Here is a 24,952-nt window from a genome sequence, read left to right as displayed (position 1 = left end):
AGATGGAGGACTGTTTTTAGATTTCCTGAGGTATACACATCCTCTCCTTTTCTCTTTTTACCCCAACCTGGACCTCAGAAAACCCCTTCCCACTTCCACAGCGCATCTCCTCAGAGTTACACAGAGAGAACAAATCAGGCCCCCTCATTGGCTACATTCTCTGTCCGTCTCTCCGCTACGACTCCGAGTGGTGGCCTTTGAAAACCCTCTAGTCCCTCCTCCCTTGTCTAATTGGTTCATTCGAACGGGCCCCTGGCTTGCTCAGTCATTCACTGGTGAATATAAAAGACCAGCTACGATTGGTTTTTCGGAACCGCACCAATGAAAGTGTCTCAGGGATTGGCTTATCTGGTTTGGGCGGGCTAGCGGATGGTTCAAACCGGAGTGGAAGCGCTTTCTTAACCGACGGGAGTGTGTGGAGAAGCGGCCTCCTCAGTGATTGTCTCGAGGGGTCCCGCCGGTTTAGTCGCTTGCAGGGTTCTCGAGCCCCTTCACGACCGTCACCATGGAGGTGTCGCCACTGCAGGTACAGCTCGCGGAAAGGGCGCGTCGTGGAGCCTCAGCGCGGCCCCGCGTCTCTCCGGCTGCCCGTGAGAGGGGGAGGCGCCTGGGCTGTGGTGCGGCCGAGGCGGGCTGGGCGCCGCTGTTCCGCCTCGACCCGGGTCCCCTGGGCTCGGCGTGATCGCGAAGAGGCTGAAACCTCTTTCTGATGCTAATAGTGAAGTATTTTCGGCTAAACTGCCTTCTAGAGTGTGCCGTTGTGCTTCACTGTGTCTAGGAATTCCCTCGGTCCTGGAGTAGATAGGTGGGATCATGGTCCGCGTGGGGCTTTAAGCGGCGCAGACAGACGCTCTCCTCTCCTGCCTGGGGCTGGAAATGGAATTGAACGCCCCTGACCTTGGACGGTGCAGAGCAAGGCATAAGGTTCCCACTGTGCAGCCGACAGGCCCGAGGTGCTCAAAATACGTCCCTCCTGTGTTCAAAACATTAACGCGCCCAAAGGATGGGATCCATAGCCTCCCAAACTGCTGCTACTGCTGAATTAGAATCTATTATATGCCTGGGACCTAGCAGGCACTCAGTAAATATGGTGGAGTGGGTGAAAGAAGGACGTGTATGCTATTGATGGCATCCAACACATAAAAATATTTCCATGAGGTACACTTGGCAGAATAATATGTCTATTTAAGCTGATACTTTGGGAACCTGGTTGCGGTTAACTTAAAAATGCCATGTTTGTACAAAATGACGTCAACAACACCATCCCTCTAAGAGGTTGGGATTTGACGTAGTGTGTGTAAGCAGATCACTGTCTTAGGTGTTTTGTTTATGGTTTCTGATAAACCTATGACTCAGAATCCCTTTTCTTCAATTTTTAAAAAATTACTAGCCTGTAAATGAAAATATGCAAGTCAACAAAACAAAGAAAAATGAAGATGCTAAGAAAAGACTGTCTATTGAAAGAATCTATCAAAAGAAATCACAGTTGGAACATATTCTGCTGCGCCCAGACACCTACATTGGCTCTGTGGAATCAGTGACCCAGGTAAAACCAAGCTAATTAAATGCAGTTACTAAGTAGTCAAGATGTGTACTCTTCCAGATTAATTTTCTCTACTTCATGTGCTTGGAGTGTCGCTGGAACTGGCCTAATCTGTCATGTTTATGGTTCTACTAATCCAGAAGACTTTATAGTAATCATGATGATAAAATAGAATAAATATACGGTCAAAGTAACCATATTTCTTTGCCTTATTTCCAGCAAATGTGGGTTTACGATGAAGATATTGGCATTAACTGTAGGGCAGTCACTTTTGTTCCTGGTTTGTACAAAATCTTTGATGAGATTCTAGGTGAGTATAGTCTTTAATACAAAGATCTACTGGTCAGATCCTTCCTAAGAAGTATCATTCCTAGTAAACCCTCTGTAGCCAGAACTTCTGTCCTTTCAAACAACGGTTGGCAAAGTTGAGGCAGGCTACTGGATCTAGGAAGTTGACTCCTTTCCAAAAACAATCCTATGAATAAAAATTGCTAAATGAATACCTCATTAATGTTACTCCTTTGCTGCCTGAGATTTTTTTTTTCCTTTTATATCTTAGAGTTCGAGGATGTTTTTTAAAATACTTTCATTTTTTACAAATGTATATTTTATCTTCTTTCAGTCAATGCTGCAGACAACAAACAAAGGGACCCAAAAATGTCTTGTATTAGAGTTACAATTGACCCGTAAGTCTCTTGCTCACTCTTTTGTTTTTTATAACTCATTGTTACTGTTGCATTTACTTTGATTTATAGTAAAGTTGGCTTCTTTTAAAATGGAAGTTTGCAGAAGTGCAGAAAAGTAGAAGGCTAAAATGAACAATCTATGATACCTACCATCTAGATCCAACAGTTATCAAAACTTCGCCATATTTGCTCCATCTGTATTTTTTCTGAATCATTTCAAAATAAATTACAGACATTATGACACTTCATCCCTAAATATTTCAGTAAGCATCTCCAATAATTGCTCTAAGTATTTTGGAGTCTATAGCTGTAACTTTTTTCTCATGATGCTCTTCAAATAGTAAACCAGCAGGTGGTGATAGAGAATAATTTGATCTAACATTTCTGCTTATTAATGTCCCTTTGTGGGTAGTCAGGGTGTTGCTTCCCCTTGTTATTAGCCTGATCAGTGATAACATAAACTATATTTAGATTCTTTTGGGGAAATGTGTTAATGATATACTTGAATGCTCCTAAGGACATGATATCTTAGTCTTCTAAAAAATGTTAAGCTAGTTTTAATTAATCTTTTTTGTAGCTAATACTCAGTGCTATTTGTAGTAAGAACCATAGTGTGTGTGTGGTTATAACTAAAGTATATTATCTTCTGAGAATTAACTTAAAATACCTAAGAGATAAGTAAGTCCAAATAAATTTTTAGCATTTTATTGGCAAGCAGGGAAGTTTACAGTTAAGAATGCCCTTTCGTATTTGTTTTGCAATGTGCTTTGTTGGGTGGGAAAGCTAAGGGAGCTGGGACTGTACAGATGATCCTCTTAAAAGCAGTATAATATTGTTTCCAAATTATGTCCTTTTCTTTCCATTGGGCATAAATCATTTCCCTTTGTTTATCTTAACATTTTAAAACTTAATATTTTTTCACTATTATCAGTGTCTGCCCAGGTGTTGGAAAAGGATTGATTTCTGCCCCACCCCCCCGCCCCTGGCTCCTATTTCAGGAGTGTTAGGAACTAAGCATACTGAATTTCAGAAGGTATATATGAAAAAGTCATAAAGAAATTGAGACTTGTGAATTCATGTATTTTAGAGATGATTTTTAAATATAAAATAATATTGAGCACTGGTTTAACATCTGTTTTATAAAAATTTTTTTCCATCTTCTTTTCTTAGGGAAAACAATTTAATTAGTATATGGAATAATGGAAAAGGTATTCCTGTTGTTGAACACAAAGTTGAGAAGGTGTATGTCCCAGCTCTCATCTTTGGACAGCTGCTAACTTCTAGTAACTATGATGATGAAGAAAAGAAAGTAACAGGTAGAGTACTGAGGAAAAGAAAAAACTTATTTGTTGCTGAAAAAAATACATCTTATATCTGTGGCATAAAGGTTATGGGAATAAATCTCTATAATTGAATAGCATTGCCAGTGATTAAGAAATAAAGCTGTTAATGAGATAAGAACAATTAAATAGTATTTTACATTTATTTGCCCAGGTGGTCGAAATGGCTACGGAGCCAAATTGTGTAACATATTCAGTACCAAATTTACTGTGGAAACAGCCAGTAAAGAATACAAGAAAATGTTCAAACAGGCAAGTAAATGGGTATCTTGTGCCTTGATTATAAATTGTACTATAGCAATTTATAGTGGCATTAATGGTTTAACAATTTATAAGCTATTAAATCATGGGAAATGAAACCTATATTAAGGGGTATTGGGGGGTTTCTTTGGTTTTTGGTTGGCTTTTTTAGGACTTGTAAATTTGTGTTATTTAGTTCTAGTTTGTGAGATTACTTGAAATTTTTCTCTCTCCTCTATTCTTTATTGCCATAGACATGGATGGATAACATGGGGAAAGCTGGTGAGATGGAACTCAAGCCCTTTAGTGGAGAAGATTATACATGTATTACCTTCCACCCTGATTTGTCGAAGTTTAAAATGCAAAGCCTAGACAAAGATATAGTTGCACTGATGGTTAGAAGAGCATATGATATTGCTGGATCCACTAAAGATGTCAAGGTCTTTCTCAATGGAAATAAGCTTCCAGTAAGTATTTTCCTGGGTATGAGCAATGAGGGACATTGTGGTCATTGTCAAAGGCAAAGTTGGTTTTTTTTCTCCCCTATGTTTTTCTTACCATTTCTCAGATATGTTCCTGTAAAGAAAACATTATACCGCATTTTGAAAAATCAGCTAGCTCATTTTAAGTTCACTAAAGTCTTTCTCAAAGAATCTCCTAAATAAATCCTTTCGTGTCCTTTAATGACCATCTTCTTATGCTCATCAGTGAACACCATTTCATTAGTTTTGAAAAGTCTTTGTAATCTACTTTTTAATTTACTTCTAAAAAAAATGTAATACTATTATTTTTAATTCCTATTTAGGTAAAAGGATTCCGTAGCTATGTAGATATGTATCTGAAGGATAAGGTAGATGAAACTGGCAATCCATTGAAAATTATTCATGAACAAGTAAACCCCAGGTGGGAAGTGTGTTTAACAATGAGTGAAAAAGGCTTCCAGCAAATTAGCTTTGTCAACAGTATTGCTACTTCCAAGGTAATTTTATTTTTGAATTATTAATCATGATTTATCTTTACATATATGTATTATTGTTGTAAATATATAAAATGAACCAGAATATTTGGCTACCTTGGCATAAAGGAAGCTAAATTAGGTTTTTTAATGTTTGATTATTCTAATTTTGAGGGTAATGAATTTACAGTTTGATATTTTTCCTCATTAGGGTGGGAGACATGTTGATTATGTAGCTGATCAGATTGTGACTAAACTTATTGATGTTGTGAAGAAAAAGAACAAGGGTGGTGTTGCAGTAAAAGCACATCAGGTATGATACTTTAACACAGTGTTCCTTTTCTAAAGTCAAGGAAGAAGAGAAAGGCTATAAATAAAGCATGAGTAAGTTTTTAATGATTTACTATCAACTTTTACTGCAGGTAAAAAATCACATGTGGATTTTTGTGAATGCCTTAATTGAAAACCCAACCTTCGACTCCCAGACAAAAGAGAACATGACTTTACAAGTCAAGAGCTTTGGATCAACATGCCAGTTGAGTGAAAAATTCATCAAAGCTGTAAGTACTCAGAGGGAAATAAAAAATAGAAGCACCTTCCTTTATTTTCCACTGCCCTTCTCCGCTCTGTGGAAACAAAGGTTCCTACCACGTCTTCTCACTCTCAAAAGGAAATAGAAAAGCAACTCTGATCTCTTACCAGGTCTTACCAAGCCCTTAATTACTATCTATATGCCGTCTGTGTTTCCCCATTATATGTCACCAGTTTAGATCACTTCTGAATTTAGCCTATTTACCAAGCATTGAATGCCTAAAGCTGCTCTCATTGGACACATCCAAAATTGAATTAGTTCTCTGCACACGCACTGATTGCATACAAGTAACTCCCCTAACCCCACAAAACAAAACTATTTCCTGTTTTAGTCAAAGGCCCCAACCAACCACTAGGTTGCATAAATCTAAATCCAAATTCCTTATTTGGCCTACAGGACCCTGCCATTTCCAACCTCATCTCAGTACCACTTTTCCTACATTATCTAAGCTTCACTTCTACTGGCTTTAAGTTACTCAAAAGCAGAGTACTCTTCCCATCCTTAGAGCTTTTTCACATTTCAGGCAGAGTAATCCTCTGCCTGAAATGCTTTTCACTTGGCTAACTGCTTTAGGTCTTAAATGTCATTTCCTCAGGAAAGCCTTTACTTTCTTTTTTAAGCTTTTACTTTCTATTCCTTTCCCTAAGTTTGTTCCCATATAACACTGGACATACATTATTATACATAACATGCTTTTCACTTACCTGTAACACTCACACTTATAATTTCTCATTTTATTTGTCTTCCTTGTTGTATACTAAACTCCTTGAGGACAAGGACCATGTCTAATTTGTTTTAACCATTAGATCTCCACATGTAGCTCAGTGCCTGGCACAATGTAAGTAGTCAGTAAATATTTATTGAATGAATGAACCCAAAGGAACCAACTCCCTCAGTAGTGATAACCTGAGGCAGGAAGATGTGCTACCCTCTATCCAGACATTACTTTTCTACCTCTTTTCATCTTTGAATTCTTTTTATTTTTTAAAGAGCTCAATTGTATTCTAGATTTCTGACAGAACTCTTCTTCCCTAACATGAATCTTCTCATTTTCAGGCAACTGGCTGTGGTATTGTAGAAAGCATACTAAATTGGGTGAAATTTAAGGCCCAAGTCCAGTTAAACAAGAAGTGTTCAGCTGTAAAACATAACAGAATCAAAGGAATTCCCAAACTTGATGATGCCAATGATGCAGGTACACATTTCATAATGTTTCCAAACTCTAAATCTTGTAGTTCAGTTATTTGTTTTACTCATTAATAGCATACTGCGGGTATTTTTCCCTTGACACTTAACATTCAACAGAATGTTTGTACGTTGTTAAAAATCAACCAGTTCCCCGTTATTGAACTCTTGGGTTATTTTCAATTTTTAGCTGTTAGAAATAGTGTTGAGATGATTATTTGAAAGTATAAAACAAGAATGTTTGTGACCTATTACCTAGTGTAGAAGAGGAAAAAGTCTTCTCAACCTTCTTAGGTCCCTGTCTGTCTCTGAAAATTAAACTGACAAAGACAAATTAACAGGGAAAAAAGCAGGTGGATTTATTTGATATAGTTTTATGTGACACCAGAAAATTGATAAGAAAATGAAGACCCAAGGAAATGGTTAAACCTAAGTGGTTTTATGCTAGCTTTGATGAAGAATGGAAAATTGTGGAAAGATATGATAGGACAATGATTATGAGCTAAGTATAGTAAACTTGGGGAAACTTAGCAAGGCCTTTTCATTCAGATTCTTTTTGGTGACCCTCAATCTTGGATTAGAATGTTCGTTTCCTCCAGGTATAAGGAGGGCAGCTCTTCATGAGGGTCTTACAACTGCTTCAGGGGAGAAGTTTATTTTTTTACTTTTTTTTTAATATTTTTAAAATTTATTTTGGCTGCACCAGATCTTAGTTGCGGCACGCAGGCTCATAGTTGCAACACACAGATTTCTTAGTTGCGGCAGGCAAACTCTTAGTTGCAGCATGCATGCGGGTTCTAGTTCCCTGACCAGGGATCAAACTCAGGCCCCCTGCATTGGGAGTGTGGAGTCTTACCCACTGGACCACCAGGGAAGTCCCCCAAGGGAGAAGTTTTGGGGGAGGTCAGAGAGAGCTTCCTGCTTCTACCATTTTCTCAAAACTCCCTCAGCTTAAGATATTCAGTATGCCAAGGTACCATAATTTGAGGTGGCATCTCCTAAAGCTCATCACCAGCAAATATATTAAATGTAATATGATCAAATGAATGTTTAGCAATGGTGTAATTGTCATGAGAAATTAGTCTAAGAAACTAAAACTTTACTTAAACTTACCAACTTTTGCTAAACTATGTATCTAATTACTTAGCTCCATTTGACTCCTAAGCCAACTTGTTATGAATTGTAAATTATTTGTGTTTTATCACATCTGAATTAGTATATTTGAGGTTGAACTAAATGTGCTAATATTAACGTTTATTTTAGGAGGCCGAAACTCCGCTGAGTGTACACTTATCCTGACAGAGGGAGACTCAGCTAAAACTTTGGCTGTTTCAGGCCTTGGTGTGGTTGGGAGAGACAAGTACGGGGTTTTCCCCCTTAGAGGAAAAATACTCAATGTTCGAGAAGCATCTCATAAACAGGTAGGATATATAAAAGCTATATTCAGAATCTAAATCTAATTTTGTAATGCAGGACTTCATGCTTATATTTCATTCTCTTATTGAGCATTTCGAAATATACCTTAGCTAGTTTGTTGTTATTTTAGGAAATTGGGTACATTGAAGCGTATCTTAACAGATCTTTCTGACTTACTAAAGTGTAAGCTAATAACTCAAAATACTGAAATTCAAGAAAACCCAAGCAACATATACTCTGGTAACTCTTTGTTCTTTCAAAGTTTGTAAACAAGATAGTACTTTTTTGGCTATGTGTCCATTTCAGATAATGGAAAATGCTGAAATCAACAATATAATCAAGATTGTGGGTCTTCAGTACAAGAAAAACTATGAAGATGAAGATTCACTGAAGACTCTGCGTTACGGGAAGATAATGATTATGACAGATCAGGTCAGCTTTGTTATCAAATATTTTAGATTCTTACCCTGAATTAAGCATGTCTTATTGCTGCATTGCTTTCCTGCCGTGAGAGGAAATTACTTAACTTGACGCTTTATTCATTATCTTTAATCCACATCAAGTAAGACAGGCTGTGTTTATATTTTATGTATGTTATATCTATATAGGTTAAGTGAGTCTGAATTTGAATAGCCTTTTTTTTTAATCCCCATAGGAAAAAAATTGAGAAATTACCAGTAAGTCAATCAAATTTCTTTTTTTAGTTTCTAAACAATTCTTTTATGTTTTGGCTTTCCAAATATTTCTAGGACCAAGACGGTTCCCATATCAAAGGCTTGCTGATTAATTTTATCCATCATAACTGGCCCTCTCTTCTGCGACATCGTTTTCTGGAGGAATTTATTACTCCCATTGTAAAGGTATACTAATTTCTAAGATATCATAATGGATTACTTTAAGGCCCTACTCCTCAACCCTGGATATACATATAACCCCAGTGATGTGTGATGGTATGCGGGGGACCCAGCAGTATGGAAAGCCACAGCAATGTGTTTTTTACCTCAGGTGTCTAAAAACAAGCAAGAAATGGCATTCTATAGCCTTCCTGAGTTTGAAGAATGGAAGAGTTCTACACCAAATCATAAAAAATGGAAAGTCAAGTATTACAAAGGTTTGTAATGAAACTCACATAGAACTTCTCATTTTGTTATATACTATTGTACAAGATTATATGGAGTAACTTCGTGTTCTTGGTTTTGTAGGTTTGGGTACCAGCACATCAAAAGAAGCTAAAGAATACTTTGCAGATATGAAAAGACATCGTATCCAATTCAAATATTCTGGTCCTGAAGATGATGCTGCAATCAGCCTGGTAAGCTTGAGTGTATTTCATACATACATTCTAGCTTTAGAAATCAGTGTTTTAACTAGTCAGTAGAAACATTTAAATTTTCATATAATAAAATGTTTTATAAAATAGATTATTTTCAGTAAGCATATCCCAAAGAAAGGAACCAGATATTTTAGAAATTGAGTTTTTGTTGTTTATTTGTTATTTTTTATAGAAGAAATATTTTGGAACCTCTTAGTGCCAGTGACATCTTTTTCACCTTCTAATTTGTAGGCCTTTAGCAAAAAACAGATAGATGATCGAAAGGAATGGTTAACTCATTTCATGGAAGATAGAAGACAACGAAAGTTACTTGGCCTTCCTGAGGTAAAAAAATTTTTGAGTATATTCCACAAAATGTACTATTTATTGACCTTTTAGAATTGATATTATAGCAAATTAAAGTTACTGAATAAGTATTTCAGTAAAAAAGTTAACAGATAACTATTTATAAATATCCTTATTCTTATTTAGACTGCTGCATAAATGTATTGGACCTGAAAGAAACTACAAAGTCAATGCACTTTTTTCCTAATTGTGCAGCAATTAAATTTGCTTTGTCTTTCAAACATATAAAATACTTCGTAATTCTTTGTTTTTGAGGGACTTAAGAATTATCATGGAAATGATAATGCTAACATGTCTGTTTTATTTTTGTATTAAGCATTGTTAAGACCAGTGATATTTTTTATTTTAAACTAGATCATGTAATACTCTCTTTGGTTTCTCAGGATTACTTGTATGGGCAAACTACCACATACCTGACATACAATGACTTCATAAACAAGGAACTTATCCTTTTCTCAAATTCTGATAATGAACGATCTATCCCATCTATGGTGGATGGTGAGTTCAATTTTTATCATCAGATGGAAATCAATGCCCAGAATTGGTTAAATTGAGGATATTAATATTTGCACTTCTTTCATTTTGAAGGTTTGAAACCAGGTCAGAGAAAGGTGTTGTTTACATGTTTCAAACGGAATGACAAGCGAGAGGTGAAGGTTGCCCAGTTAGCTGGGTCAGTTGCTGAGATGTCCTCTTATCATCATGGTGAGGTAAACATGTAATCTATAATGTTTCCAGAAAGCATTATAGCAGAAATACCTGCAAAGTCGTTCTCCAAACAGTTGGTGAAAGTATAAGCTGTACATCCATAGTAGAGAACAATTTGATGAAATATATCAAACTAAAAAGTTGCTTATTTTTTGACCTAACAAATCTATTTATAAACATAATGTTCCTGTAAGGATACTATAATAGATCAAAAGATATGTACAAGGATCTATGTTCAAAGAGATTTAGTGATGTTTGCTATAACTTTGTTTTGCCAAAATTTAGACATGAAAAGTGTCCATCAATTGGAAAATTATTATAAATTATGACACATCTATGCATGGACTCAGCGATATAACTTAAGTAAATCTATACGTACTGACATTGAAGAATGTCCATGTTCTGTTGTCAGGTGAGGGGAAAGAAAAAAGAAGCAGAATAATACTTGAAGGAAGGATATACTCCAAATTGTTAACTTTAGTTATCCCTGGGAATTGGAAAGGGCAACTTTCCAATTTTTCATATATGTCTGAATTGTTTGACTTTATATCAGTACAAACATACATATAATTCTTTTCTTATTTTGTAATTGGAATTGCTTTTTTGCATTTATTATGTAAAACAGTTTTAAAGATTTAGATTGCCTGTAAGTTTCTAGAACTTTAAAGGTAATGATTGTCTTGCTTGTTGCTTCAGTCAAAATATAGCAGGTACTCAGTAAATGTTCACATAATAAACTGTTGAATGATTACCATGTACCGAGTATACAAAGATAAATCATATATGTTCTCTACCTTTAAGGTATAATCACAGTTTAACCAGAGGACTATCACACACACACACACACACACACACACACACACACACACACACACACACACACACAACTATAGAATAGAGTGATACATGCTAGAATAGAAATGAGCAAAGTATTTAACACAAAGGAGGAAACATTTCATTCTGCTGAGGATGAACAGAGGAGCTATGCCTTCAAGGTTGAGTAGGACTTCATAGAAATTACTGGAAGGCAAGAGCCCTGAACTCGGAGCCAGAAGTCAGGTTTAGGTACTATTTCTGTGTTTGTCTGGGAAAAGCCAATAAACCTCTACACTGCATAAAACGTTACAGGATTATAGTGAAACAGTCATAATAACAAATCTGTTATTTTTGAGAGGCTACAGATTAGTTAATGAATCTTTCTCCCTCCCCAGATGTCACTAATGATGACCATTATCAATTTGGCTCAGAATTTTGTGGGTAGCAATAATCTGAACCTCTTGCAGCCCATTGGTCAGTTTGGTACCAGGCTGCATGGTGGCAAGGATTCTGCTAGTCCTCGATACATCTTCACAATGCTCAGGTGAGTATGCTTCCGATTTTTAGTGAATTGCCATTTCCAATTTTGAAGTACCATGAGATTTATTTGACCAAAAATAGAAAAATTCAGTTAATCAGCAAATAGACTTTTGATGCAGATGCTTGGCGTATTAATTTTTTTTAACTAGCTCATTAAAGTTTAATTATGCTACTCCTTGCAATGAGTAGAAAGTCAAAATTCTATTTCAGCTGATAGCTTAGCCTTTGTATCCCTTAGTAGTATTGTTTCCTTGCCAAATTATAAATGTTTTACTCCCATTTCTTTTATTTTCTTCTCTTTCTGCATATAGAGCTATGGTTCTCAACCATGGTAGATTTTACCCTTCAGGGGACATGTGGCAATGTCTGGAGACATTTTTGATTGTCATGACTAGAGAGCAATGTTACTGGCATCTAGTATAGAATATAGAGTATACTCTGTAATGCACAGGGCAGCACCCCCACAGCAAAGAACCATCTGACCCAAGATGTCAGTAGTGCTGAGGTTGAGAAACCCTGCTGTAGAGTTTCAGCCAGAGTAAAGAAGAACTTGATTCTTCTTAAATATCACAAGTTGAAATTTTACTTCCTTTACAAGTCTATGGAAAGTATATTATGAGCAGTCAATTTTCACCTGTCATCTTATTCAACCTTTCAACAGCATAGGGTATGGTTAATCACTCCATCCTTGAAAGTCTTCTTTATTTGTCCTCCAAAACACCAGGCTGTTGGTTCTCCCCCTATTAATCTTTTTCACTGGATCTTTCTCATCTTCCCAACCACCAAATACTGACCTGCCCTAGGACTTCTTCACCAGATCTCTTACCACTAACTACACCACCTTCCCATCCATGGATGTTACTCGTACATCCAGTCTCATAGCTCCAGGCCTGGCCTCTAAATTTCATGTCCCCTCTCAACATTTACTACTTTGGGGGGAAAAAAAATTACTACTTGGATGTCTAATAAGTATCTCAAACATAAGTTCAAATCCACATCCTTAGTCCCTGTCTCAGTAAATGGAATGCCATCCTTCTAACTCTCAGGCTCAGAATTTGGGGTTACCTTTGACTCCTTTTCTCCACACTTGCATCCAATTCATCAGGAAATCCTGTGGGCTCCACGTTGCAAAAATATTAAGCCATTTATTATATTCATATAAACTATTATATTACAGTCTACCATCCTTTCTTTTGGCAGCTGATTAATTTTTTAAAATTGGTTACTCTGGGACTTCCCTGGTGGTCCAGTGGTTGAGAACCCGCCTTCCAGTGCAGGGGAGTCAGGTTTGGTCCCTGGTCAGGGAACAAAGATCCCACATGCTGCAACTAAGATCCAATGCATTAATTAATTAATTTTTTTAAATAAAATAGATTACTCTGGTTCAGAACCTTCCAACTTCTTCATTCAGAGAAAAACTAAAGTCCTATTTTAGCAAATCTTCTATCTCATAGTATCTCTGCTTCACTCATACCTGGCCTTTTTGCCTATAGACAAACATGTGTTCAGGGCCTCTGACTTACTGGTCCCTCTGCTTGCAGTACTCTTTCTCTCAGTTTCTTCTCTGCTCAAATGTTATCCTATCAGAAAGTGCTTACCATTCCTTAGCACCCCCTCAATCAATCTTAGCTACTTTATTTTTCTATTTAGCATTTACCATACCACCTGACAGATTGTACATTCATTGACTGTACTAGAATATCTCCCTGTACTGAGCTCCTTGAAGATGGAGACTTTATATCTGCAGTGCCTGGCATGTAGAAAAATATTGGCAGTACCAATAAATAAGATTGGTAAATGAATATTAGTCAGCAAGTAAAGCCAAAGTAATTTTCACATCTGAGATAATACGTTCTTTCCATGAAAGTCGTGTCAAAGCCAATACTTTTTTAAAATAACATTCTTTGTTATCTTTAGCCCTTTGGCTCGGTTGTTATTTCCACCAAAAGACGATCACACGTTAAAGTTTTTATATGATGACAACCAACGTGTTGAGCCTGAATGGTACATTCCTATTATACCCATGGTGCTGATAAATGGCGCTGAAGGAATTGGTACTGGGTGGTCCTGCAAAATCCCCAACTTTGATGTTCGTGAAGTTGTGAATAACATCAGACGTTTGATGGATGGAGAAGAACCTTTGCCAATGGTAACTATTCTGTGCTACTAGGACCCTTCATTTTCCTCTGGCTTTAATTCAGCAGATGATATGTTTAAAGAGGATGCAAATATAAAATTTATTTCATGCTTAATGTTAATTAGATTTATTATTTAATGCTGTTGGGATTTGTTTTAGTCTCACATTTAGAAAACATTCTTTTTTAAAATACCAATTTAGCTTCCAAGTTACAAGAACTTCAAGGGTACTATTGAAGAGCTGGCTCCAAATCAATATGTGATTAGTGGTGAAGTGGCTATTCTTAATTCTACAACCATTGAAATCTCAGAGCTTCCCATCAGAACATGGACCCAGGTAAGTAACTGTGGATTTCTTTTTTGATTTTTGTGATCAGGGAAACATTTTTTCTACTAATGTTTGTTGAATATTCAGGAGCCTACGTTTTAGAAACTTACAAAAGAATTATTTCTTTCTTTAGACATATAAAGAACAGGTTCTAGAGCCCATGTTGAATGGCACTGAGAAGACACCCCCTCTCATAACAGATTATAAGGAATACCACACAGACACCACTGTGAAGTTTGTTGTGAAGATGACTGAAGAGAAACTGGCAGAGGCAGAGAGAGTTGGACTACACAAAGTCTTCAAACTCCAAACTAGTCTCACATGCAACTCTATGGTGTGTCTTATTTTATGAGAAATATGTATGTTTCCATTTATGTTAAAGATTAATATCAATTTTAAAAGGTTATCTTAGGCTACTTTTACATTTTCAAAGAATAGTCATTTCTCTAAAACCATTAAAGTTTAGCCCGTTTATCTGCTGTTGACTCTAATCTTGTTTTTCTTTTCTAGGTGCTTTTTGACCACGTAGGCTGTTTAAAGAAATATGACACAGTGTTGGATATTCTAAGAGACTTCTTTGAACTCAGGCTTAAATATTATGGGTTAAGAAAAGAATGGCTTCTAGGAATGCTTGGCGCTGAATCTGCTAAACTGAATAATCAGGCTCGCTTTATCTTAGAGAAAATAGATGGCAAAATAATCATTGGTATGTTTTTGGAACAATAACTGCCTGTACTAAAATTATAATCGTGTCTAATTTCCTTTAAACATTTTTGGTGAGAGGGATGATGGGGAGGGAGGACAAAATCCGTTTATTTCTGCTGGTTGCATGTACAAGCATTTCTTTCAAATATCTAAATAAGCATTTATAGTTTAAAAGAGATAGCTTTTCCTAGATTGAGCATCTTGAGAAATCAGGATTTAGTTAACATTTAGACAGGAAGAGAATAGAGAGCTAGAAGAGGTCCCTGTGTAAACTGATTGATAAAGAGCAGAGATAAGTCTGATAGAAAAACAAAAAAAGGAAGGAGGATTTTAAATGGCTTATATTACAAGTAAATTGTATACTCAAGACTGAAAGTCATTTCTAAGGGAATTTTTTAAGACATTCTAGAAGCAACTAAATCAGCGTGTTTAAGTAAGCAGGAAGATAACGGTTTTGACTAAAGCTGGAAGATTAGAAGAAATGGCTCAGCTCTGGCCAGAGGTAACTAGAAAAGCCAGGTAACTATGGGTTGTAGTAGCAAGTTCTAAAACCTGACAACACAAGTTACCAGTGATCACAGGGTCATTTTCTGATGGTACACAAAAATGTTTAACTTAGTAGTTACATGTTTATTTTCATGGATATTTTAAAATACAATAATAATGGCATATCAGTCCCCTAATTTTACAGATATCATTGCTTAAGACAAAGCTAAAATAAGCAATATTGGATATGACTCAAAGAAAAATAAAGTTTGTATTTAGCTGACTGGAATTTGGGAAATCCTAGAAATTATCCACTTTTCTTGAGGAGTAAATATAGAGGGTCTAAAAGTATGACCTATGTCAAGTTAATTGATGAAAGGTGGTACTTGGAATCTCACTCTGTTATAGTTAATAACTCTCAGTATCCCTCAAAGTCTAATAAATTGACTGCAGTAGACATTGGGAGAGGGGTACCATAGAAAAAAGGGAACAAATGCAATGTTTGGATGGGTGGTACTAAAACTTGCCCACTCAAGTGTTGCAGTTAAAAGACCAGGGAGTATAATTGAGGTCAATATCTATCAGAAATAAAGGTTTTGATTGTCTTCTGTTATTTTTGAGTTATGATCAAATCACTATGTCATATATGATTTGACTGCCCCCTTGTGGTAATTTACATTTGTCAGTGGTTTAGGGAGAAGACTTGGCTATCCACCAGGATGTAAATTTAGGCAAGAAGACAGTTTAATTTCCAGTTTTAATCTTTTTTTTTTTTTTTTTTTTTTTTTTTTTTCAGTTTTAATCTTTTGATTTAATATGGTAAAACCTTATCCCTTTCCTAAAATATTGCTCAAAACTACCATCTCTGTTCACATTTGTTTAAATAGAAAACAAGCCTAAGAAAGAATTAATTAAAGTTCTGATTCAGAGAGGATATGATTCGGATCCTGTGAAGGCTTGGAAAGAAGCCCAGCAAAAGGTAATTTCTTGGTTAGCATTTTCTTTTTCTTTTTTTTTTTTATTTTGATGAATATGTCCCTTGTTTTCTTTTTTTTTTTTAATTATTTACTTATTTATTTGCTGCGTTGAGTCTTTTTTTTTAATTTATTTTATTGGCTGTGTTGGGTCTTCGTTGCTGCTCATGGGCTTTCTCTAGTTGCGGCGAGCGGGGGCTGCTCTTCCTTGTGGTGAGTGGGCTTCTCACTGCAGTGGCCTCTCATTGCAGAGCACGGGCTCTAGGTGCATGGGCTTCAGTAGTTGCGGCACATGGGCTCAATAGCTGTGACTCATAGGCTCTAGAGCCCAGGCTCAATAGTTGTGGCACACGGGCTTAGTTGCTCCGCAGCATATGGTATCTTCCTGGGGCAGGGACCAAACCCATGTCCCCTGCATTGGCAGGCGGATTCTTACCCACTGCGCCACCTAGGAAGTCCAGCGTTTTCTTTAATAAAGACTGTGTACAGTCTAATGTCTGTTTCACATTTCCTATTAAAGCTACATTTTAATTTCTCCTCTAGGTTCCAGATGAAGAAGAAAATGAAGACAGTGACAATGAAAAGGAAACTGAAAAGAGTGACTCTGTAACAGATTCTGGACCAACCTTCAACTACCTTCTTGATATGCCTCTTTGGTATCTAACCAAGGAAAAGAAAGATGAACTGTGCAGACTAAGAAATGAAAAAGTGAGTTGTTGATGGATAGTACATGTTGCTTTGTTGTATTCTAATGGTGAAAGTAAATTGTGTGCTTTGGGAAAATGCTGTTTATGCATGTAAGTTGAGTCTTAATTTTCTGACTATCTTATGAAGGAACAAGAGCTAGAAACATTAAAGATAAAGAGTCCATCAGATTTGTGGAAAGAAGACTTGGCTGCTTTTATCGAAGAGCTGGAGGTATGTAGTTTTATAATGCCCATGTTAGAGTTTTTATTAATGAAATAATGTATTCTAGCAATCTACCTCTTTGTCAAGAAATTTCACAGTTGGCAGTAGAAAGAATATAGGAGGCATGGAGAAACATTCCAAGACAACACATAAAATAACAGATTGTTAGAAACTAGTTAGAATAAACTAAATGGTGCCAGGAAACATACTACCTAGAAGTTTTTGGACAAAGGGGAAAGTGTGCGGGCTCCTCATTGTAGTAGCTTCACTTGTTGTGGAGCACAGACTCTGGACGCATGGGCTTCAATAGTTGCAGCACATGGGCTCAATAGTTGTGGCTCACAGGCTCTAGAGCATAGGCTCAATAGTTGTGGCGCACGGGCTTAGTTGCTCCATGGCATGTGGACTCTTCCCAGAGCAGGGCTCGAACCCGTGTCCCTTGCATTGGCAGGTGGATTCTTAACCACTGCACTACCTAGGAAGTCCTTTGTATATGTATTTTATCCTTAACCCTGTTTCTGCGTTTTAACCTCAAAGGCTAAGTAGTAGAATCAAATGTAGAACCCTGTCTTTTATCTCCACACTTTTCAAAGTATGCCTTAATGATATCTTCATTATTGTTGGTATACTTTATAGAACAGCTTATCACAAATTTACCTTAAGATGTTACAAGTTGAAATCAGTTTAACCGTTGCCTTTTTTTTTATTCTATCCCTATAAAGTGGCATCAGTGCTCTAATGTCTTTGTTAGCTTATAAACTTGCTTTCTTATATCAACCTTTTGTAGGCTGTTGAAGCAAAGGAGAAACAAGATGAACAAATAGGACTTCCTGGGAAAGGTGGGAAAGCAAAGGGGAAAAAAACACATATGGCAGAAGTTTTGCCTTCTCCATGTGGAAAAAGAGTCATCCCCCGAGTGACTATAGAGATGAAAGCAGAGGCAGAAAAGAAAATTAAAAAGAAAATTAAGGTAATACTCTTGAAAGCATTATACATAAAACACTTTAAACATTTTTCCACTTAAAAATTGAACTAATCATAAAACTTCTAATCCCATAGTTTGAATTTATCAACTAATCATAACTTTCCTTTCTTATGAGCCTGATTTTTTTTTTAATGTTTAAGTATCTTGTAAAAGTCATACCCATACCTTTATTCAGAGCTCTTAGCCAAAATACAAAGAAAAAAAAAAAAGTCACTCTGACAAGATATATATTTGCATATTTGACCTTGTGTTATTTCAAGTAAGTTGGCAGAACTTGACCATTTTTGTCTTGCTGTCTTTTAGAATGAAAATACTGAAGGAAGCCCTCAAGAAAATGGGATGGAAATAGAAGGCCTAAAACAGAGATTGGAAAAGAAACAGAAAAGAGAACCAGGTATTAAAACATTTTAAGGAAAATGATATAGAGTTGAGGCTAAATTATATTTGTTACCTGGTACATTCCACATAGATGTTCAAAAGTTCTCATTGAGGTACATGAAGAAGGGGCTATGTCTGAAGCATACTTCAATTTCCCTAACATTGTCCTTGGGATTTGATTTATTTTAGAAGAGATCATTTGGTAATGAAATACTTTGTTGGGATCTAAAGAAAATGCTCAGTTTATTAGATTTCACTTTCTAGCCAGTTATGAGGTTTTAATATATAAAATATATTCATGTACAAAGCTTCTTGAGGGCAGTCACCACATCTTAGTCATGTTTGTTTCATCCCTAGAGTTCAACACCATGCCTGGGATATACTTAACACTCAGTAAATCAAATAGAAGTAACAATTCTGTTAACCATTTGATTATGCCTTTACTGAATATCTTTTTTTTTTTTTTAACTTCTACCAAATTTACTCATTTAAAGTGTACCATTCAGTGGTTTTAGTGTACTCGGTTTTGGAACCGTTTCTTGTCCTGGAAAGAAACACTGTACCCATTAATGGTCACTCCCCATTGTCTCCCAACTCCCCGCTCCCCCTAGGCAACCACCAATCTACTTTGTGTGTCTAGATTTGCCTGTTCAGGACATTTCACATGAATGGAATCATATGTTCTTTTGTGGCTGGCTTCTTTACTTAGCATGTTTTCGAGGGTCATCCATGTAGTAACATGTATCAGTACTTCATTCTATTTTGTTGTCAAATAGTTTTTCATTGTATGAATATACCGCATTATATTTATTTGTTCATCAGCTGATAGATATTTGGATTGTTTCCACTTTGGGGCTTTCATATTTCTTTAGAGAAGTGTCTGTTCAGATCCTTTCCCCATTTTTTAATTGGGTTATTTGTCTTTTTATTGTTGAGTTAGTTGTATGAATTCCTTATATTCTAGATTCCAGGCCTTTATCAGATATATGATTCTCAAATATTTTCTGCCAGTCTGTGGATTGTCTTTTCATTTTCTTGATGGTGTCCTTTGAAGCGCAAGTTTTTAATTTTGATAAGGTCTAATTTATCTTTTTTCTTTTGTTGATCATGTTTTTGGTGTCATATCTAATCTTTTGCCAAATCCAAGGTCATTAAGATTTACCCCTAGGGAAGTCCCTGGCAGTCCAGTGGTTAGCACTCCACGATTTCACTGCTGAGGGCCCAGATTCAATTCCTACTCAGGGAACGAAAATCCTGCAAGCCACACAGCATGGCCAAAAAGAAAAATAAAAGATTTACCCCTTATTTTCTTCTAAGAGTTTTTGGTTTTTTGAGTTTTTTTTTTCTTTTCTTTTTTTAAGCTCTTTATTGGAATATAATTGCTTTACACTCTTGTACCAGCTTTTGAGGTACACCAAAGTGAATCAGCTGTATTTATACATATATCCCCATATCCCCTCCCTCTCGTGACTCCCTCTCACCCTCCCTGTCCTGGCCCTCTAAAGCATCACCCATCATCGAGTTGATCTCCCTTTGTTATATAGCAACTTCCCACTAGCTATCTATTTTACATTTGGTAGTGTATATATGTCTATGCTACTCTCTCACTTCGTCCCAGCTTCCCCTTTGCCCCCCACCCCAGCCCCATGTCCTCAAGTCCATTCTCTACATCTGCATCTCCACTCTTACCCTGTCACTGGGTTCATCAGTACCATTTCTTCAGATTCCATATATATGAGTTAGCATACAGTATTTGTTTTTCTCTTTCTGGCTTACTTCACTCTGTATGACAGTCCCTAGGTCTATCCACCTCATTACATATAGTTCAATTTCATTCCTTTTAATGGCTGAGTAATATTCCATTGTATATATGTGCTACATCTTTTTTATCCATTCATTTGTTGATGGGCGTTTAGGTTGCTTCCATGTCCTGGCTGTTGTAAAGAGTTTTTAGTTTTAGCTCTTACATGTAGGTAATTTTGAATTAAGTTGTATATGGCATAAGGTAGGGGTTCAATCCCTGGTCAGGAACTAAGTTCCTACATGCTGTGGGGTGCAGCCAAAAATTTTTTTAAAAGGACCAGCCACTCTACCCCTGACTTCTGTTTTCCAGCCATATGGACTTCCTTGTTTCCTGAAAGTGCTATGTTTTCTCACAGAGCTTTGTACATGTTATTTCCTAAACTGGAATGTTTTGTCATCCACCTCCATTCAACTAGTTAACTCTTATTTAACCTTCAGATCTCAGCTCAAGCATCTCTTTCTTGGAAAAACCTCATATTTATATACATATACATGCATTCTACATGCCCTATGTAAATATATATACAATGTGGGGTTATTATTATTTCTGGGATTAGATGATCAAGTTACAAGCTCCACAGGAAGGGGGACTATGTCCATTTTTGTTCACCATTGTATTCCAGTACTAGCACCGAGTTCGATAAATATTTGAAAGATGGATGGATGGTAGATGAAGAAAAGTGAGTCAAAGCATATGTAAAGATGGTTAATTCCTATCTCCCTTCCAGGTACTAAGACAAAGAAACAAACTACATTGCCATTTAAACCAATCAAGAAAGCAAAGAAGAGAAACCCCTGGTCTGATTTGGAATCCGATATGAGCAGTAGTAACGAAAGTAATTTTGATGTCCCTCTGCGAGAAAGAGAGCCACGGAGAGCAGCAAGTAAGGAAAAGTGAAGAACATGCTGCATATTCTGAAAGATTTGAATGGTCAATGTATTTTGAGGCACTTAATCCCAGAAATTGTTATATTTTAAAGCAGTACTTAAATTTTTGAGAAACTAAAACATCTTTTAGAAGATTAAACTGAAGCTTATATCTTCAGGAAACATTATGTCATTCTGTGGGTTAAATATTTCTCCTGTTATCCTCTTTGATTCTTTGTATATGTATATTTTTAACAGCAAAAACCAAATTCACAATGGATTTGGATTCAGATGAAGATTTCTCAGATTTTGACGAAAGCACTCAAGATGAAGATTTTGTCCCATCAGATGCTAGTCCACCTAAGACCAAAACTTCCCCAAAGTAAGTATCCTCTCTGATAGGGATTTTATCATGATTGTTTTTAATAGTTGATGATACATTTGTTGTTTGACACATTTAGAATTGGTTGTCAGGATTTCTTTTTTTTTTCCTAGTCATACCAACAAAGCACCAAAGCCACAGAAAAGTGCCACATCAGGTATGTATTTAAGTAAAATTAGTGAGATGTCTACTTTACTGGAACACTCAAGTCCACCTGACTTCTAACCCGGACTGCATTAACCAAGTCTTGTCTTTGAAAATAAATGTGGGTTCTTGTTAGCATTACATTGATGTTGTTCATTAGGTTTAGTTTTGCAAATAAATAGGTTCTACATTTAATACACTAAAAGTAATGTGCTTGCCAGGTACTGTGCTAAGTGCTACAGATATAAAAAATAACTTTCTGCTGATGAAGAACCCAGAAATTAGAACAAAGTTATAAAAGTGTGTTTGAAATATTCCAGAAAAGTCACAGACTTGATGTTTAAAAAGGAATTCACTAAAAAAAAAAAAAAAACCACTGGGAAACAAGTTAAAAAATAAATAAAAAGGAATTCAGAGCAGGGACAAAAAGAATAAACATTTTCACATATCGCTTATATGTACTATTTTCCTTTCCATTTGAAGTAACGGACCTTGATGCTGGTGCTGCCAAGGATAATGTACCACCTCCTCCAAGCTCTCCTGTTGCTGATTTCCCAGCTGTAACTGAAACCATAAACCCTGTTCCTAAAAAGAATGTGACAGTGAAGAAGACGGCAGCAAAAAGTGAGCCTCAGTCTTTGAGATGGGTTAATATTGGGCTTAACTAACTGGCTATGACAAGTCAACTTCAATTTTTTATTCCCCAAATTTACTATAGATATTGAAATTAAGCCTTTTCCAAATGAAAACAAATCTTTAGATCTTTATAATCAAAATTGCTAGTCAAAAGGTTTAAAAATAGCATGTTTCTTAAAATGCCAGGTGTTATCTTAGCTCATTTCTGTTACAGGGATGGGACCTAGAAACAGTTGCAAATGTTTAACATGAAGCATATACCTGCCAAAAAATTGGATGCTTAAGAATACTTTGATCCTTTCTTGCTCCATTCAGTGTCTAAGGATACCCTGCTTCCTTTGCTTGCATCCCACAAACTATTTCCCTCATCCTATTCACTGCAGCAAATCTCTCTCTAGTTGATGAGATTGTGTTTATCTCTCTATAAACCCTACCTATCCCGAATGGTCTGTCATTGTCTTTGCCTTTAAAATCCTTCCTCTTCCTCTCTTTGAATAATGATGGGGCTAAATTATACCCAAAGCTCACCCTACAAGCTATTTCCTCAGTACCTTGCAAGAAATACCAAACAAAAATACCATTTTAAAGGAGGTGTACTTTTTTTTTCTTTTTAGAATGTAAGCTCCTTGAGAGCAGGGACAGTGTTTTCTGTATGTTCTATTGTGCCTAGTACACTGTGAATGCTCAATAAATACTGATGATGGGAGGCAGTGAGTCTTAATGATAAGGGTGAGAAACTGAAATCCCAAATAAAAGAGAGAATACTTTGATCCTCTAATGCATTTTCATCTCTAGTAGGTTGTCTTTTCCTGTGTTAAGTATAAGCAGCCAACAGGATGCAAAAGAAAGCTCACTGTAGAAACAATTCAGGTAACAGTGGCCCTGACGAATGTCTGTGTTCACTTGCAGGTCAGTCTTCCACCTCTACTACAGGCGCCAAAAAAAGGGCTGCACCACAAAGAACGAAAAAGGATCCAGACTTGGATTCTGATGTCTCTAAAAAGCCTAATCCCCCGAAGACCAAGAATCGCCGCAAAAGGAAGCCGTCCACTTCTGATGATTCCGACTCTAATTTTGAGGAAATGATTTCTAAAGCAGCCACAAGCAAGGTATTTCTCCTAGTCAGTCCTTTTGTTGTAGGTATTTTGAAACACATAACCAAGCTTTGTTCCTAACATTTGACACATTTTTAAGAAAATAAATTTAAATCCCATAATCCATTAGCCTTTACTCTACGTAGTTTAGTTGTAAAAAAGTTAAATATGCCACTAATTAGTCAATGAGAAAGGAGTTGCCTTCAGTCTATTTCTTACTGCTCATTAGAAGGTGGAAAACTCCTGTAGTTTGTTGATACAGTTTTTGCATTGAAATTCTGCTGTCAGGTTGACACTGTGCAAGTTACTTGGGCTCTTCTCTTTTAGAAATCCAAGGACAGCGATGACTTCCACCTGGACTTAGACTCAGCTGTGGCTTCTCGGGCAAAATCTGGACGGACAAAGAAGCCTATAAAGTACCTCGAAGAATCAGATGAAGATGATCTGTTTTAAAATTGTGAGGTGATTATTTTAAGTAATGGTCTTATTGAGCCCAAGACTGGTTTTAAAGTTACATGCATCTCTCAGTTTCCTCCTCACTGAGTTTCGTTTGGGGAAGGAGTTTTAATTCAGAACCATCAAAGTGAAGTAGAGCCCAAGTGTCCCTTATCTTTTCATAATACTGTCTAAGTAGTGACCATTTCGTGGGCATTGTTTCCTTCTTTGCTTTGTATATGTATTGAGTCGGGTTTCTTTTGTCTTTTAAATCTGATTTTAGGTTCTTCTGGCCTCTAGAGATAGTTGTGCGGTCACTTGAGCATAATGTAGTTTGACCACTCATTAAGCTAAACTTGGAGCACTTTGACATAAAAATTTCTGCTCCACCTACTTTCAGTAAATATGAGATAGAGCATGAGTAATTTCTGTTTTATCTTAGTTTTATGGATAATTTTCCATCAGATAGAACTTTATGTAGTTCCAGTATCAAATACTCCTCACTCAGCCTTTTATGTGCTGAATTTTTAAGCAGTGAAAAATTGTTTATATTCTTCATATCCTTTTGAATATCAGCAGAAGCTAAAGAAAAACAAAGTGGCTGTGTCTGTATAACCTCAACACAGTCAATTGGATGATAAATTAGGCCCTAAGTTGTGATATCTCAGCTCTTGACTTGTCCCCTCTGGCTGCCTCTGAGTCTGAATCTCCCAAGGAACAAATTTCTAGGAGGCACTAGATCACAGAAGATTTGCAGAGAGCATTCTCTCAAAGACTGTATATTATATTGATGCCATACTCAGCAGTGAGCTGTTATATCAGTTTGAAGAAATTGCCCTAATTTTCAACTTGTAAACTTTTTAAGACCTTCCTGCATTTGTTAACATGTGTGTGACTTGAGTAGTTATCAATGTTTTTGTAAATATTTACTATGTTTTTCTATTTAGCTTAATTCCTAAATTTTGTACTTGAATAAAATGTTGTAAACGTT

General features: G+C 36.4%; 1 protein-coding gene across 1 annotated transcript; it reads left to right on the top strand.

Moving 5' to 3' along the window:
• Positions 1-368: 368 nt before the first annotated feature.
• TOP2A (DNA topoisomerase II alpha) lies at positions 369-24,952 on the top strand. Its single transcript, XM_057716320.1, has 35 exons — positions 369-526; positions 1,391-1,546; positions 1,763-1,853; positions 2,166-2,229; positions 3,400-3,545; positions 3,724-3,821; positions 4,064-4,276; positions 4,615-4,788; positions 4,976-5,077; positions 5,187-5,324; positions 6,413-6,551; positions 7,805-7,962; positions 8,264-8,389; positions 8,707-8,817; positions 8,963-9,068; positions 9,160-9,269; positions 9,522-9,614; positions 10,019-10,133; positions 10,224-10,345; positions 11,555-11,703; positions 13,617-13,848; positions 14,038-14,172; positions 14,297-14,497; positions 14,674-14,869; positions 16,242-16,333; positions 16,872-17,036; positions 17,163-17,246; positions 18,025-18,207; positions 18,526-18,616; positions 21,132-21,287; positions 21,529-21,652; positions 21,766-21,809; positions 22,280-22,420; positions 23,342-23,541; positions 23,854-24,952. The coding sequence occupies exons 1-35, from the start codon at positions 506-508 to the stop codon at positions 23,977-23,979; spliced, it is 4,602 nt and encodes a 1,533-aa protein (XP_057572303.1). The 5' UTR covers positions 369-505; the 3' UTR covers positions 23,980-24,952.

This window comes from Hippopotamus amphibius, chromosome 17, assembly GCF_030028045.1.
Source record: "Hippopotamus amphibius kiboko isolate mHipAmp2 chromosome 17, mHipAmp2.hap2, whole genome shotgun sequence".
Taxonomy (NCBI): Eukaryota; Metazoa; Chordata; class Mammalia; order Artiodactyla; family Hippopotamidae; genus Hippopotamus; species Hippopotamus amphibius.
The sequence above is the reverse complement of the archived record's forward strand: the minus strand, read 5'-3'. Positions and strand labels throughout refer to the sequence as shown.

What these genes read in the sequence shown, in the direction of transcription:
- TOP2A (XM_057716320.1), top strand. Translation starts at nt 506, where the DNA reads ATGGAGGTGTCGCCACTGCAG. An exon ending in CTGTGGAATCAGTGACCCAG is followed by an intron (nt 1,547 to 1,762) that starts GTAAAACCAAGC and finishes CCTTATTTCCAG; the next exon opens with CAAATGTGGGTTTACGATGA. An exon ending in TATCCCATCTATGGTGGATG is followed by an intron (nt 10,134 to 10,223) that starts GTGAGTTCAATT and finishes TTCATTTTGAAG; the next exon opens with GTTTGAAACCAGGTCAGAGA.